The sequence below is a fragment of the Cimex lectularius genome, unplaced genomic scaffold, assembly GCF_000648675.2.
Source record: "Cimex lectularius strain Harlan isolate CLEC.00 unplaced genomic scaffold, Clec_2.1 scaffold42, whole genome shotgun sequence".
Taxonomy (NCBI): Eukaryota; Metazoa; Arthropoda; class Insecta; order Hemiptera; family Cimicidae; genus Cimex; species Cimex lectularius.
The window spans coordinates 486,784-504,289 of record NW_019392754.1 but is presented as its reverse complement, the minus strand read 5'-3'; the positions used below and the strand labels follow the sequence as shown (position 1 = coordinate 504,289).

General features: G+C 33.7%; 1 protein-coding gene and 1 long non-coding RNA gene across 2 annotated transcripts in view; one reads left to right on the top strand and one right to left on the bottom strand.

Annotated features, from left to right (window-relative positions):
- LOC112127030 overlaps nucleotides 1–3,841 on the top strand; it is a 15,510-nt gene extending 11,669 nt beyond the window's left edge. Inside the window, exons 2-3 of the long non-coding RNA XR_002910360.1 lie at nucleotides 1,609–1,692; nucleotides 3,204–3,841. This is a non-coding gene — a long non-coding RNA (uncharacterized LOC112127030). The remainder of the gene's footprint in view (nucleotides 1–1,608; nucleotides 1,693–3,203) is intronic.
- The window catches only part of LOC106673884 (roquin-1), a 20,192-nt gene extending 2,686 nt beyond the window's left edge, over nucleotides 1–17,506 (bottom strand). The window contains exons 1-17 of the mRNA XM_014406259.2: nucleotides 17,402–17,506; nucleotides 8,581–8,743; nucleotides 8,309–8,504; nucleotides 8,018–8,248; nucleotides 7,783–7,958; nucleotides 7,323–7,656; nucleotides 7,012–7,255; nucleotides 2,901–2,992; nucleotides 2,638–2,752; nucleotides 2,437–2,569; nucleotides 2,274–2,375; nucleotides 1,988–2,094; nucleotides 1,773–1,930; nucleotides 1,580–1,709; nucleotides 1,452–1,521; nucleotides 1,285–1,386; nucleotides 56–124 (exon numbers count right to left, since the gene is read on the bottom strand). Coding sequence (XP_014261745.1) covers nucleotides 56–124; nucleotides 1,285–1,386; nucleotides 1,452–1,521; nucleotides 1,580–1,709; nucleotides 1,773–1,930; nucleotides 1,988–2,094; nucleotides 2,274–2,375; nucleotides 2,437–2,569; nucleotides 2,638–2,752; nucleotides 2,901–2,992; nucleotides 7,012–7,255; nucleotides 7,323–7,656; nucleotides 7,783–7,958; nucleotides 8,018–8,248; nucleotides 8,309–8,504; nucleotides 8,581–8,742 — 2,421 coding nt within the window. The 5' untranslated portion in view covers nucleotide 8,743; nucleotides 17,402–17,506. The remainder of the gene's footprint in view (nucleotides 1–55; nucleotides 125–1,284; nucleotides 1,387–1,451; nucleotides 1,522–1,579; nucleotides 1,710–1,772; nucleotides 1,931–1,987; nucleotides 2,095–2,273; nucleotides 2,376–2,436; nucleotides 2,570–2,637; nucleotides 2,753–2,900; nucleotides 2,993–7,011; nucleotides 7,256–7,322; nucleotides 7,657–7,782; nucleotides 7,959–8,017; nucleotides 8,249–8,308; nucleotides 8,505–8,580; nucleotides 8,744–17,401) is intronic.

Here is a 17,506-nt window from a genome sequence, read left to right as displayed (position 1 = left end):
AAAGTTTGTCGTGTTTAGAACCAATCTTATATCACCGATGTATTGTCCAATTTACCTCTTCGTTTCTGCATCCACTCCAAGGCTCCCCATTCAAAGCCTGTGTGGTTCCGCTTCCGATTTGATTCTAATAAAAAACAAACAAGTTAAAAGTATGTACATAATTTTCAATTTATCAATTAAATAATTGTTAAAAAATAATATAAAGTTATTCGGAAATCGTGAGATGCGGTCTGGTGTGATGAAGGTTTTAGAAAAACACTTTCTTTATCGTGCCAACGTTTAGATCTTTATTGAGATCATATTCAGGGCTCAAAGTGTTTGTTTTTTGTTGAGAGTGCCCATGACACACAGGAATGGTACAATTACGCAGAAAACAAACACTTTGAGCCCTGAATCTGAGAATCTAATCTGAATACACGACATTTGAAAATGGCAAAATTCGAAGGGTTGTAGGTTGAGATGGAGAGTTGGTGTAGGAGAGGATGGAAGTCACGATAGCTCAAGTGGTAGAGTACCGGCGTATTTCATCGAAGATCGTGGGTTTGAATCCCGCTCGTGACACTGACTTTTTTATCTCAAGACCATAGAAAGTATATATAATTTTTTTTATATGTACATATATATTATAGACGCAGCACCATAAAGGAGTAGGTGAACTTCCCAAAGTATAGACCCAAGAAGCCCCTTCAGGTTTAAAGTCCACAAGTCCTTAGAATACAATGAAGAAAGTCAGCTATTAAGCTCAAAAGCTTATTTAACAAGCATTCATTTTCTTAGAAAAAGTGGAATGTTTAGTTTGCTCCATTCTTCTGAATATACCACCCTCTCGATTCTTTCGTTCAGGAACAACTTAAATTTTTATTAACCAGAATACGCACACTATTTAGTTATTTATTTAGAAATCGTGAGATGCGGTCTGGTGTGATGTAGGTTTCAGAAAAACATTTTCTTTATCGTGCCAACGTTTCGATCTTTATTGAGATCATCTTCAGGGCCTGGGATTTATAAACATTGTTTAAATTATACAAATACATGTAGGATGTGAAAAAATGAATTTATACAATGCTATAAATTTTCACATCCTACATGTATTTGTATAATTTAAACAATGTTTATACATCCCAGGTCCTGAAGATGATCTCAATAAAGATCGAAACGTTGGCACGATAAAGAAAATGTTTTTCTGAAACCTACTTCACACCAGACCGCATCTCACGATTTCTGAATAATCATCGACTAACGATCATTAATCACCACACTATAATATAAAGAATAAATACTTACTGGTCTGAGTTGTTTTTCTTTTTCCCTTATCCCTTGTTCGATCAATTGAAGTTCTTGGCTGAGTTTTTTCCCTTCAGTAAATGCAGCAAGTTCAGTTGCCAACTTAAAGTGCAAATAAAATAAAATTAATACAATTAAATTTAAAAAAAAAGCTATATTAAAAATACCTCTAAATCGTTGATTTTCTTTTCCAGGGTTCTCAGCTGCTGTTTCATTTTTTGAGATTCAGCCAGAAAGCTGAAAATTTCAATTATTATCTTTCTTTCTTAATGTATTAATAAATTTTTGAACTTACTCTTTGGACTGAGATACGTCTTGTTTTAGAACCTGTGGCTGGTGAACAATGTGTGAGGAATCAATGACTCCAGGAGGGACTGCGATAAAACCTTCTCTTCCAGGTTGCATAACGTGAGTCGGATATCCTCCTGAAAGTCATTTCAAACTCGTCAATTTTAACACTCTTAGGAAAAGGTTTAAGGCTAATTTACCATGAGTAGTGTTGAAAACCCATGTATAAGGGGTCCTGGAGTCGGGGAAGTTTGTCGAGTTAGCAAATTTGGTACCGTCGCGGGAAATCGGGCCAAATTTACTGACGACTGGAGGGTCAAAAGGTATGAATTCCTCGTCGGCGAGAAGGGAATCGGATCTGTAAGAGATTCGCGGTTAATAAATTTTCAATACGAAGAATTTAACCTAAACCTACCGGTATAGAATTGGGCGTCGAGGAGGTAAGTTCACTTGCGAGTCCATGACCGAATGGTGTTTATTTCCTGTGCTCCAAACAGAATAATTCGGCGTCACTTGATTATCCTGCAAATTACGCAAATTTTTTATTTAACAAGAAAGAAAATAATCTTTAAATTTTCATAACTAAATTTAACTATTTAAATTCAATTTTATAAAATTCTCTCATTTGAATTATTTTTCTTAGATTACTTACAAGATAAAAAAAAAATTATAATACAAAAACAATAGTAAGTTAAGTTTACATTTCTTATTGGGTTGTTGTTACACTGAGCTACAACTCTTTCCAACTTGTTGAGAAGTTCTTGCTTACGATGATGGAGCACTGCCAAACTAGACGCCACTCTCTGCAATTAAATTTATTTTTATAATTTCATCTGATTCATTTATGTCCATCCATTATAAAACCTTGGAATTGTGGACCTGTGCCCTCCAGACTTGTTTTGGGTGTACTCTGTTCAGTTCCTGGGCAGGTACGACCTGAACTGTCGAGTAATCGGGATAAGGGGGTTGGGCCAAGATTACATTATGGGTCGGTGATCTGATATAAGAGAGAGAAAAAAAAATAGTAAAACATATTTTTAAAGTTTTCAAATTAATATTTAATACCCGTAAATTTCTTGAGGATAAGGTGTCGGAGCCGTTGTCGCTTGGTAAGGTAAGTGATTAGCATTGTATGCAGTATTGTTTGTAACTACAGGATAAGGATTGTAATCACTAGTTCCTTAAAAAAACAAAAAGCACAAATTAATAGCTACTATAACAATAAAACCACAAACTTCTGGGGCTATTGTAAATTTATTGTATTTAATCAGAAAAATATATGCTGTACACTGAAAAATTTGTTTTTGTAAATTAGTAATAATTAATACCTTCATTGCAAAAAACAATGTCTTCGTGTTGAGGCAACTCTTCTTCTTTTACAACCGAGCTCCGACTCGGCTTTCGATTTTTGGCTCTAAATCTGTTTAAAAGAACAATAAATTGCAAATGGTTACAATTGAAAACAGATTAATTTAACAAAATGTATTTATTATATGAGAATAATTAGAAGAAAAAATGATAGCAAATGTTTATTGTAGTAGTTTTATTTTTCTTGTTTATTGAATTTTTATCAGATGCGCTTCTAGTGGTATTGCTGGGAGTATCCACTTTTTATATTTTATTTTTTCCAGGGGTGTTTGCCTGGGGATTCCTCCATGCAGACTGAATATTTGGGAATATTGGTGTTTCTAAAGAAGGTGGGAACCATCAAAATCTTTGTTTTTTTTGTTATTTTATTTGACAACCTGAGGTAATACAAGAGTTTAGCAAGTTAACAAAACGAAGATAAAGTATGAAAAATGCACAAAAGAAAAATAAATTTTCATAATTTTTTTTCCATTCAACAATCATTCATTGACAATTCCGACAATCCTTGGCACACATAAGGTGGTGTTTCAAAAACATCACCAGCCATTGTCCAACTTTGCTGTTGCTAACCCTGGTTTAAAAAAAAAAAAAAAAAAAAAAAAAAATCGTCTACGCGTAAATGCAACTATGAAAAATTTAGTCGTATGATGAAAGCTGTTTGTACATTGGTAGTGGTTCTTTTGTTTTAGTTGGCATGAATTTGGAATGATTTTTTTTTTAAATTTTTAGGTCACTATAATATTAAAAAAGTTTTGGCTGAAGTATTAGAGAAAGAAGGACCTATAAAATTTTAATGGAGTAGAATGAGAAAAATGTATGGGGAGGGTAAACTCAACGTTTTAATTAAAAAAATTTAACCTCTCACTATTTTCTCAGTTTAAACTTTAAGAAACCATGTCATTTTGAAATTGAAAAAATTAATGTTTGTTCTGCAAAAGTAACCTAATACGAAATTTGCAAACAATTGCTCTCCGTACTTACTTTAATCCACAAATTAGCTACTTTATGTTTTCAGTTCAAATTAAAACTTTTTGCGAGAGATTTTTTATAAGGATTGTTTTTTTTACATAGTATTAAACAGCTATTTAGGACAATTGAATAAAAAATAATTTGCTAAAAACAGATTACAATTCGCGAAGTTTTGGAAGTTTTTTATCGTAAGATTTTAGGAGGCAATGAGAGAAGCAGGAATTGGAAAATTATATGTTGGTGGTGCTGAATAAATTGAGATTTTTTTGCTTATTTAATAACGAGTCAAAAAGTAGATGCACCGATGCTTTGGGAATAATTTAAAAACCAATTAAGTGAACTCTAATGAAACAATTGCACTGTCTGTCATTCGAGATATGATTGAAAATAAAAGAATGACCATAAAACAATACAGCCTTTCCTGACCAGTTGACTGGAAAATCTTGAAAGAAATTGCAGTCGACGAAGACCATTTTATGATCATAAAATGATTTACGAACAAATCCATGCAAAAATGAATGCGGATCAGTCAAATGTTTTTGATACCATTAAATTGGCCTTAACTGGAAAAATGAGTAAATCTCAAAATATGTTCTTAGTCTACGGATCTGGAAGTAGTGGTAAGGCATTTTTTTACACAAATGCCTGATATATTTCTGCACATATTTGTGCAAATGAAACACCACCTTATAACAGTTATTAATTTCAGACTCCTTCGCCCCTCGACCCTCCTCGGGAGATAACTCGAACTTATCTTGAGTGAGAGGAGAAAAATTTTACCTTCTTCTTGAGCAAATGGGTCTGATCTGTCTGATTTTTATTTAAGGTGGTGAGACAATTTTTTTAAAAATGTGTATTTGTTTCCTTTAATTGTTCTTAGTGAAGATTTCTTTATTGTTTTCTATTTAGTTCAATTGAGTTTGTACGTGCCAAACCATTATTTTAATCATTTTTCCTTTTTAATAAAAATAATTAACAATACAAGTTTGTAAATCCCAGGCCCTGAAGATGATCTCAATAAAGGTTGAAACGTTGGCACGATAAAGAAAATGTTTTTCTGAAACCTAAGTCAGACCAGACCGCATCTCATGATCTCCAATAATCATTAACTAACGGTCACTAATCACCATACACTTTTTTAATAAACTCGAGTCCAAGAGTCATTTTTTTTTTTTTTTTTTTATATTGAAAATTAATTGGGGTAAACAATCCTGTCACAAGGGGAATTACTTACGATAATCTTATGTGGGCAAAAGATTGTCGTATTGTTAGCATAGTGGAAGATTGTTTTTGGGAGGTTAGTGAGGTTCAGAAATGTTCCTTGGGGGACTCCAGCTTGGAATTTTTTTTTGTAACAAACTTTACTCTTTTCAGGAAGGAGATTGATAGGACAGTAGGATGAAGAAAAATCGACAAATTTGGTCTGTTTATGGGGAAGAATAACAATTAAAAATATCCAAAAGCCAAGGACATACATTGTCTGCAGGACCAATCCTTTTTAAAAAGATGGTTCCTACTCACATTAAGACGTTTCACAACAATCCAGATTTCGAGCCCTTTAGCTCATCGTCAGGTTGAAGGGTTTCCACAAAAAAGTCTCTCGACATGAATTGCAGAAGTGAACCCGCTGATACCCCCGCCAACTATATTTCTAGATACCCGTTGTTTTTTGCTATGCTTTTAATAGTATTATAGTATTCCTCCAACTAATTAATTCTCTACACCGTAATATAAATTTTACATTGGAAATTAACAAAGATGCTTGTTTGAACTTTTTAGACCTAAAATTGTCCATAATAAACAACCTAATAGAAATAGATGTTATAGAAAACCCACAACTACAGACACTATGATCCCAGCGGATTCTTCCCACCCATGGTCTCAAAAGGCTGCTGGTTTCATTTGGCTCATAGACCATATGTTAAAACTTCCATTAACTCCTGCTAACTATAAAAAAGAATTAGATACTATTAAAACCATAGCAAAAAACAACGGGTATCTAGAAATATTTATTGATGGTTACTAGTTAAAAGAATAAAAAAATTAACTTTACAAGAATCAACAATAGGACTCAGCCACCCCACCATAAATGAATCATTAGGTTTCTGTTGTTTGCCATACATTGTGAATTATCGGAAAAAGTTAGTAAAATGTTTAAACAAGGTTTTAGAATAGCTTATAGAAGTACGGGGTCACTAAAAAACATCCTTTCAAAACCTAAAGACAAGGTAGACAACATGACTAAAAAGCGGGGTTTACCAACTCAATTGTAATGACTGTAATATTAAATATATAGGTCAAAGCGGTAAAGAAATAAAAACAAGAGTAAAAGAACATTTGCCTAAATCGAACAAATTTTCGGAATTCAAGGACCATTTAAAAGAAACAAAACATAATTTCAATTCAAATTAAATACAAGAGTGTTACATAGTTTCAACAAAGGGAGAGAACTAGATTGGTTTGAGAAATTTGGAATTAAAAAATTTAAAATTGAATATGGTGATAAATGCATTAATAATATAACAGATTTTGATCTACCTCCCATTTTAAATAAGTATATAAATAATATTAAACGTCCAAATAATTAAACTAATTATTCTAATTGTTATTATGTTTTATAATAATTTAATAATATTAAGGTATTATTCTAATTATTTTATTTTTTAAAATTTTTTATCTTTAATCACTAATTTACTATTAATTTCTTACAGTATTTACTATTACAATTGTTATTTGTGTTATAATTTCTGCGTTTCGCATATCCAAATTGAGCGCAATTAAAAAAAAAAATCAGCTGCTAATGGGAACGTCGCGTTGGCGGAGGTATCAGCGGGTTCACTTTGGCAATTCATATTGAGAGACTTGTTTGTGGAAACCCTTCAACCTGACGATGAGCTAAAGGGCTCAAAATCCGGATTGTTGCGAAACAACTTAATGTGAGTAGGAACCATCTTTTTTTAAAAAGGATTGAACTCCACACTCACTCCATCATTTATAATTTCTATTGTCTACAGGATGGTTAAATTTATATATGTATGCTCCTTAACAATATTGACAAAAAAGTAACTTTTTTTAAATATTTTATTAAGATTATTAACTTACTTTTCCAATTCATCTCCAGAATGTGCAAACGTGCATGTTGGGCCTCTGGGACAAGTGCCCCTGATGATCAAATCTCTACAAAGGCTGACCTTATACTTTGTATGTTCGTTCTGGGATGGGCTGCCACTCGTAATACCGCCTTTGTTCGCCCCATGAACTCTCATAAACTCGACCAGGCCTGCCACTACAATTCGGCAAGCTTCTAGCCCTTGGGCCAGCTCTTTCATGCTGTACGATATGATTTCTAGAACAAACAAACACATAAATAATGGTCAAGTTTTTGGGTCGAGTAAAAAAAAATTAGTCAAAACCTGGAGTGGGGTCTATCCCTGCCAAAAGTTCCAGGTGAGGCCTGAGGCTTGACAAGTTGCCGGGGTCAGATGTCCTCTGCAGGGCGATAACCAGCTCTTGGACGCTCTGGGCAAAGGACTGAGGGCTTTGAAGTTTATCCATTATTGATTGCATGTGACTTTTGTGGGCTGTGTCACCGTACAAAAGAGCTGACCACTGATCAGGAGCAATTCTCAGACCCGCTTCAGTCGCAATCTGAGCAATTTGGGCATCATGCTCCCTTCTCAGAGCTTCATAACCTCGAAACTCCTCTTTAAGTTGCATCAATGATGAATCCCCTTCACGTTTTGAAACCTACAATTTTATTTAGGAATATATTAAAAAAATAACAAAAATAAATGTTAGAATTTTCACATTCTAATTCTTCAGGTCGAGGTAAAATATTTAAAATACAAATTATTTATGGATTTTCTGACTTACTTTGAAGCAAGATGCACGGTATAATAGTTGAACAACATGGCCAATACTAGTTTTTGATGCCTGTGGAAAATGAGGTTCTAGCCGTTGAACTACAAACATTACCAAAACTTTTCTTGAAAGTGCCGTGCCATCCTCTAAAGCTAAAAGTACCAGCTTCAACAATTCTTCTTGCATAGCTGGAAAAGAATTACAAATGTGATAGTCCATGTTAACTTTAGAGAGTCTACAAACTCACCAGGGCCAAGAAATTGGCAACCGCGAGCTCTCACCGCCGCCCAAAGATTCGCCGACAAGTGTTGAGGATTTTGATGGTGTAAGATTAACTCTGTTACCGTCCTGTCGCCTAAAGAACGAGCCGCTCGCATCGCTCTCGAACGTCCTTCTTCCTCTGCTAATTGGCAATTTACCAACATAACAAGCTTTCTCTGCATTGATCTCGATACAACACCACCCGACACGCCACATCCTAAAATAAAGCCGAACATTTTACTTAAGTATATACAAAAAAAAATAACTTGAGATCTACCTGAAGTGATTGGTTTAAGGTACAGAGCCAATTCCTCGACAGCCCTTTTGGCCTTAAAGTACGCTTCTAATTCATCAGGCGGTAGAGAGGAAAGACACGGTGGAGTAGTTTCATCTTCTTGGTTGTTTCCATTCCCCACTAACTGCAACAGTGCTCCATTGACAGGCAGTCCACCCACTTCTGTCTTGATGGCAGCCTTGAGAAAAAAAAGAAAAAAATAATAATAAAAAACGAGCAGAATCAAATTTACACTGAGGCTGCGAAAATACTACCTGATCGAATGGGCACTGTTTTTTATGGAGATTGGCTAGGCATGTTTTGCAGACGGTGTGTGCACATGCTAGACTAATGGGAGTCCTCTGGCTCCCATCGAATTCATTACAGCACACAGGACAGGTAAGAAACTCAGTCCACTGTGGAGCCTGTATTGGCATTCTGGAAATAAATCAAAACAGGCCTAAGATTTTACAATAAATTATTAAAAACTTATGTTTGCAATGCGATCAACCAGCCTTCAATGCGATGTTGATTAGGATTCGGGTTGTGGTCTTCTTCTGGTGAAGACCACAACCGGAATCCTAATCAACATCGTATTAAAAACTTACTTTAAAAAAAGTATGCACAACTGATTATTAAATTTCACGTCCACACTCTTAATATTAATACATGACAATTAATTAAGGTTTTTTTAGTTGAGATGAAAAAAAGTTAATGGCACGAGAGGGATTCGAACCCACGACCTTCGGCTAGATACGCCGCTGCTCTACCACCTGAGCTATCGTGACCTCGATCCACTCGGACATCAAAAAAATGGCCATTCCAATTGTGGTCGAGAATCAAAACCGATTACACGACATTTGAAAAATGGCAAAAGGAGGGAAAACTCAAGGTGGGGTTGAGTTGATGTCCGAGTGGATCGAGGTCACGATAGCTCAAGTAGTAGAGCAGCGGCGTATCTAGCCGAAGGTCGTGGGTTCGAATACCTCTCGCGCCATTAACTTTTTTTCATCTCAACTAAAAAAACCTTAATTAATTGTCATGTATTAATTTGTCAAGTGGACCACGAAAGTAGTGACTTAACATTAATGTCGCAAAACAACTATAAAATACCCAAAACTAACTGGACAGAAACCTCAAATTGTAAACAATATAATAAAATGAGACAGATTATAACGAAGTACGGACTTTTTTAAATTTTTTTATTATCAAGCGTCTGTCAAAATAATTCTATGAAGTATTTCCAAATCTGGGGCCAAATTGTATCATTAATTTGGTATAAGCATTATTATTGATTTTTGTCTTCTTTACTACCCCTGGTTTTCTAAAAGCAAAGAAAATGTGGCAAAATCAATATAAACAAAATTCAATTGAACAGTAAAGACAAAAGAAACAATAAAAATGTAGCCGTATTTTTTTGTTGAGCCACCATATATCCGTAATTTGGTTGTTACCGATCTTTTGGTCTGTCACACTTCACAAAAATCACCCAGACCCAATACTGAAGATGGTGAAAAGCCTAAAGTTGTCTGACAGACTAACATGGCGAGGGTAGGCAGACTAAAATGATCGTTAAAGATCAAATTACAATAAAGTTGCATATTCTTCTTTTGCGACTGTGCATCATAATATATAAAATGTTAGGCAAGTACATAAAACGAATTGAATTGTAACAACAAAATACAACCAAGCCCAAACATTTGTTACTTTTTTATTAAAACTGTCTATTGGTATGAAGCATCATGATAGATGATATTTAGTATTTTTTTGCGACGACTTCGACAAATTTTGAAATTGGATTTTCCCTATGGCGGAGTTCCATTTTTTGAGAATCGTCTCGCCCTGACAAAAGGATTTGAGGTGCGATGTGGGGCCGGTGGCGGTGTGGAGGAAAGAGGGAATATACAGGATAAACAAACTCCTCAGCCGACGTAGTGAGGCGTTTTCGAAAAATATGCCAATCAGAGGTCCAGTTAATAAGTGGTAACAACTGTCCAACAAGAAGAAATTTTGTGGCCATCTTGGGACGGCAAACCTGCAATCCTGGAAATTCAAGTCTACACGAGGTGCCTTTTGAGAGACGTATTTTTAACCTTGATTTTTGTCAAAGCCAGTTAATTTCAAAATTATAATTTTTGGCCGAAATTAAAAATTTTGTTTTAAAAAATAAATACATTTTTTTTTGCTTAAAGGAGTACATTTTTAATTTCATTTCTAATTTCGCTATTACGTTTTATTTTATTATACATTTCCTTTTCTTTAGCTCGATTTGATAAAGTTTGAAAAATGTGAAGGCAGATTTTTAGTGGATAGTCTTCTCTATACATTTCAAAAAAAAAAAAAAAAAATCAATCGTATAATTGAAACTGACCATCACATATTTTACCCCTTGGTATGCAAACAAACAATAAAATGAAAAATATAAATGAATTGCACAACAAAAAATTGTCAATTCTTTTTGATGTCTGAACTTGGTCTTTTCTAAGAATTTTGATTTCCTCGTTAATTTGGTAAAATAAATATAGTTTAATTGAATAGTAACAGCAATAATAGAAAAAGAGTCATAAAGCAAACATCAAGCAAGGTAAGATATAGAAAAATTGGAGTTTAAAGAAAGAAAAATATCATGGAAAAATAAATATAATTGAATTGAAATACAACAAAATCGCTTTTACTTGTTTAAAGGTACTACATGTATTTATACTTTAGAAAACAATATTGGAAAAGTTATTTCAAGTTTCTTTTATCCCTTAGGAGTTTAAAAATACAGAAAAACATCATGGTAAAATAAATATAAGTTACATTCGAAGAGCAAAGAACAACAAAACTGCGTATATTTGTGAGCCACTGTAAGATAGGGGTCATAAAGTGAATATCACTTGAGTAAAAGTCACTTTTTCCTCCTACGAGAATTGTAGCAGAATAAATATAAACAGTTGCTTGTATTTTTTTAAGCAATTGTACTGCTCTATCTACAACGAGGAAAAATAATATGAACGGCATACAAGATGATATAAAGCAAAACAAATATATTTATTCCAACAAAACACTGCCTTTTTTGAGTACTATATATGAGCGAACTACGAGTCAGAAAGGGAATAACACACATGATATTGAGCAAAAGATAGATAAAACAATCAGCTAAGAAGCCCTTTTGATAGGTCATTGACGTGCAGAAGAGGAGTCGTCAGCAAATAGGCCATACCAGGTTGACACATTATTATTGGGACAAAGCCTGCATTTATCCGTAGAGAAAGGTTGCCCAATATGCCCAATTTTATTAAAGGGTGCAATTTTGTGCTTCATATAGAGAATGTGTAAAAGCGTTACACGATGAGAATTTTCATTAGAATCTAGGATCCCTGTTCTGAATTTAGAGGAAACATGGCTGCTTTACTGTATAAAACCTTCAATTTTCAATTTTTTTTAAAATGAAATCCCAACAACATGCCTACTTATATTTTTTTAAATCTAAATCAGCGTATAACAGGAGTCATAAAAGGCATATTATTATATTATATATTATTTATATACAAGGTAAAGGTGGATAATAGAGGGAACTGACTTTTATTAAGTTTTTCAGCGGGAAACAATTAAGTATAATTTGACATCAATGTGTGTTGTAGAACACTTATGGAAAATAAAATTAAGGGAAAAGATATTAAAATCTTTTCTGACAGTCAGGCTAGTCTTAGGGCATTACAAAAAGTTTTGTCAACCTCACGACTGGTGGAGGAAATTATAGATCTTATCAATAGGATCTCTTTCAGGTTTGAGAATAAGGTGACCCTTATTGGGAACCAGCACATAAAGGACACCAGGGCAATGAAAAGGCGGATGGCCTAGCCAAAGAAGGTTCTAATACTGCGTTTGTTGGGCCACAACCGGTATTACCTCACTCTATGAGGAGAGCAAAAGAGAGTGTTAATAACTGGGGCATGAAACAATTCCTTAGGGAGTGGAATTTATCCCCCGAACACAGGCAATCGAAAGAGTTTGTTACGGCGATCAAACCAGCAGAATCGAAATGGCTATTCTCTATCTGAAGGAAGGGAATTAGGGGCTGATAGGTATTCTGACGGGCCATTGCCCACTGAGAAGACACCTCTTCATAATGGGTATCCTATCAGATCCCTTTCGCCGCTTCTGCGAAATAAAAGAAGAAACGGCAAGGCACTATCTCGCAGAGTGTGATAGGTATGCTAGGTCTAGATTTGAAATCTTTGAAGGAGAGGACATCACCAAATCACTCCCCGAGATAAAATGGTCCAAAATCTTGGGGCTTGTGAACAAGTCCAAGAGGTTAATGCAGTGAACCGACCAAGTCCCAGACCTTTTAGGGATGGGGTACGAGTCTACCCAGGTATTTACCCCTCGGGTCTTGGTCGCTCACCCTGCATAATAATATATAATTTGACAGAACACTTCCACTTTTTTAGCCACTGTATATCTGTAAATGACACTCTGGATCAAGGTATGGTCTTGAAGAAGAAAGCAAATTCAGTATATAAACACAAAATAGCAAAATCTCACTGGCACTCTCGACACGACGCAAGAATGGCACAAGTACACAGAAGACAAACACTTTGAGTGAGTAGAAATTCTTTGAGTGAATATATAAAAAATATATTTTGCATTGTATAAATTCACTTTTCCACATCCAAAATGTAATTGTTATATGTAAACAATGTTTGTAAATCCCAGGCCCTGAAGATGATCTCAATAAAGATCGAAATGTTGGCACGAAAAAGAAAATGTTTTTCTGAAACCAACATCACACCAGACCGCATCTCACTATTTCTAAATTTAAAAAAAAAATTTTTTAAAAAAGAAAAGCAAATTCAGTTGTTGCTGCCAAGTTTTCAACCTATTTTAAGGTCATCACCAGGGGAAAAAACCTTAAATATGTCTATAGATCGACATATTTAAGTTTATTACAAGCAATCTCGAATTTCCTTGAAGATCGACTCAGTCCAAACATTGCCAAGGACATTACAGTTTTGCCCTGATGATGACCTGATGAGTGTACATAAGTGAAAATAAGGTCGATATTTCCAATAATTGTATATAACAAGAGTTACAAGTGAATATTATACAATAAGGCTAGATCTAGCAGAGTTGGGGTTTTTCTGAAAGAAAAGTGACAACAAAAAGTATAATTTGACTGAATACATCTACGTTTTTAGCCACTGTATATCTGTATATGATAAGATCAATAAAGTGAATATCACATGACAAGATGAAATATAGCAAGTCATTTTACTCCTTGGGAGCGTTTCAAAAAGAAATTTTTTTTTTGGCAGGGGGGCAAAATTGAGCAGCTATAATATTTAAATTAATATCAAAGCAATATAATTTTGAATTATAACAACACAACAAATAAATTGGTTTCACATTTTTATCCACTGTATGCCTGTACATGATGCCCTTGGAAGTTTTACAAAAAGAAAGGTTTTTGGCAAAATTGAGCAGATATAATCAATAAATTAATATCGAAGCAATGTAATTTTGAATTATAACCACCCAAAAACAAAATGGTCTTCACATTTTTAGCCACTGCATGTGTATGATGCAAGTCATAAAGTGTATATCGTATAAATAAATGATACATAGATCAAATTATTTTACTCCTTGGGAATTTTCAAAAACAAAGTTTTTTTAGGCAAAATTGAGCAACATATAATTAATATTTGAATCAATATCAAAGCAATATAATTGAATTGAATTATAGCCAATTTTAGCCGCTGTATGTCTGTATGATGCAAGTCATAAAGCGTAGATCGTATAACTTAGCAGTTCCCAAACTTTTTCTGTTTCCAACGCCCTTAATATATCGGAATTTTTCTGTGGCGTCCCAAGTCATAACAAAGGTCAATCTCAGTGTGAACTTTATGATAATAGTAGTAATTAATTCCAACCCAGAAAAGCATTGATACATCAAAACCCCTTATTTAGTCTATAATTTTATTTATTTAGAAATCGTGAGGTACGGTCTGGTGTGATGTAGGTTTCAGAAAAACATTTTCTTTATTGTGCTGCTTTTTCCGAAACCTACATCACACCAGACCGCATCTCACAATTTCTAAATAAATATCAATTAACGGTCACTAATCACCACACATTTCTGTAATTTTATTTAATAAATAATCAAAAGTAAAAACTTTTGATTTTGTTGTCAAATTGAAAAACTTTCCTTTTGAAAAGTGATTATGCACCTAATAGCTAAAATATAAAAGCAATTTTTTTTTTTGCAATAATACAAAATACACAATTGCAGCTGTCTTGTTAACCAACCATATTGAGAGTTTTTCTTTTATAAATATAAAAATAATAATAAAAAAATTTATTTTCTGGCAAAAACTGAGCAGATGAAATTAATATTTGAATTGAATTCTAAAACCACAAAAACAAAATGGAAATTTTTTTATCAATTGTATATCTGTGTATGTTGGAAGTCATAAAATGATATTGTATAACTAGATGATACATAGATCGTGTTTTTCCACACAGAAAAGTTTTTTGGCGGAAAATTGAGAAGATGTAATTAATATTGGAATTAATTTCCAAGTAATAAACACAACAAAATGGCATTTACATTTTTGAACCATTGTATATTTGTGTATGATGCATGTCATAAAATGTATATTGTATACATTATGAGACACAGATCAAGTTATTTTACCCCTGGGAGTTTTTCAAAAAACAGAAAGTTTTTCTTGGACAAAATGGAGCAGATTAATATTTAAATTGAACTGCAAGAACAAAATGGCATTTACATTTTTGAACCATCGTATGCTTGTGTATAATGCAAGTCATAAAACGTATATCGTACAACTAAATGATATAGACATAAAGTCATTTTATGCCTAGGGAGTTTTTCAAGTAAGTTTCTTTTTGGGCAAAATGAAGCTGATTAATATTTGAACTGAATTGTAACAACACAACAAGAAAATGGCGTTTATGTTTTTGAACCATTGTATATTTGTGTATGATGCAAGTCATAAAATGTATATTGTATAAATAATGATACATAGATTGTCATTTTCTCCCTTGGGTGATTTTCAAATAAGTTTCTTTTTGGGCTAAATGGAGCAGATTAATATTTGAACTGAATTGTAACATCAAAATGGCGTTTTCATTGTAGAACCATTGTATGTTTACGTATAACACAAGTCATAAATTGTATAAATAATGATAAATAGATCGAGTTAATTTACCCCTGTAAGTTTTTCATAAAAGAAAGTTTCTTTTCGAGCAAAATGGAGCTGATTAATATTTGAACTGAATTGTAACAACAAAACGGCTTTTCATTTTTGAACCATTGTATATTTACGTATGACACAAGTCATAAAATGTATATCGTATAACTAAATGATATAGACATAAAGTCATTTTATGCCTAAGGCGTTTTTCAAGTAAGTTTCTTTTTGGGCAAAATGGAGCTGATTAATATTTGAACTGAATTGTAACAACAATATGGCGTTTTCATTTTTTAACCATTGTATATTTACGTATGACCCGTCATAAAATGTATATCATATAACTAAATGATATAGACATAAAGTCATTTTATGCCTAGGGAGTTTTTCAAGTAAGTTTCTTTTTGGGCAAAATGGAGCTGATTAATATTTGAACTTAATTGTAACAACACAACAAGAAAATGGCGTTTATGTTTTTGAACCATTGTATATCTGTGTATGATGCAAGTCATAAAATGTATATTGTATAAATAATGATACATAGATTGTCATTTTCCCCCTTGGGTGATTTTCAAATAAGTAAGTTTCTTTTTCAGCAAAACGGAGCAGATTAATATTTTAATTGAATTGTAACAACAAAATGGCGTTTTCATTTTTTAACCATTGTATATTTACGTATGACCCAAGTCATAAAATGTACAAATAATGGTACATAGATCAAGTTAATTTACTCCTGGGAGTTTTTCATAAAAGAAAGTATCTTTTTCAGCAAAACGGAGCAGATTAATATTTTAATTGAATTGTAACAAAATGGCATTTTCATTTTTAAACCATTGTATATTTACGTATGACACAAGTCATAAAATGTATAAATAATGATAAATAGATCAAGTTAATTTACACCTGGGAGTTTTTCATAAAAGAAAGTTTCTTTTTCAGCAAAACGGAGCAGATTAATATTTTAATTGAATTGTAACAACAAAATGGCGTTTTCATTTTTGAACCATTATATATTTACGTATGACACAAGTCATAAAATGTATATCATATAACTAAATGATATAAACATAAAGTCATTTTATGCCTAGGGAGTTTTTCAAGTGTTTCTTTTTGGGCAAAATGGAGCAGATTAATATTTGAACTGAATTGTAACAACACAACAAGAAAATGGCGTTTATGTGTTTGAACCATTGTATACCTGTGTATGATGTAAGTCATACAGTGTATATCACAAAACTAAATTATGTATATCAAGTTATTTTACCCCTTGGTAAGTATAAAAACTATATAATCTAATAATAAAATAATTATTATTAATGTAAATATTAAATGTTAGTTACAATGAAAATTAGAAACTTAGTTCAGGAACAAGGATAAAGGGACGATTGGTGGGTTTAGATTTTGGAGACGGGGAAGAGAAAGTGAGGCAACTGTCAGGGCTTTCAGAGAAGAAACCCATTAAAATAGACAAAACTGTGTTTATTGATTTTAGTTTTGTTATGATTAGGAGTTGTCACTCCAAACGGGCTCGAAAGTGGTGTCGATCCGACGGAAAACTCCGGATCGCACACCGAGGTGGTGAATGTTGTGTAAATAGACGGCAATCTGTCAAACACACGAGACGGTTTGAATCAATGAGGAAGAGGATTTTTCGCCATGCCGAGTATCTCGGGCCGATTCCTTTCTTGGGAAAGTGAGAAAAACCCGAATGAAACTCGCTGATGACCCTTTGTTTTGAAAGTGTATTATCATCAGGGTGAGCGGGGTCGGTCGAAGGCGGAGCAACAAGTAACGGCCGTCTGCGTCCCGATGACTCCGGCCCGACTTCCGCGGATAATTGAAATGAGTGCCGACCGACGATTTTATCGAGGGACGCGTTTTTTCGGGCTCAACGTACCTTGTTGTTATCCAATAAACACATTACGCCGTCTGGCTGCCTGCCATGACACACCATTTTTGTTGACAATTACGATTTCTGACCTGGGCCGCGGCACGCGCGATC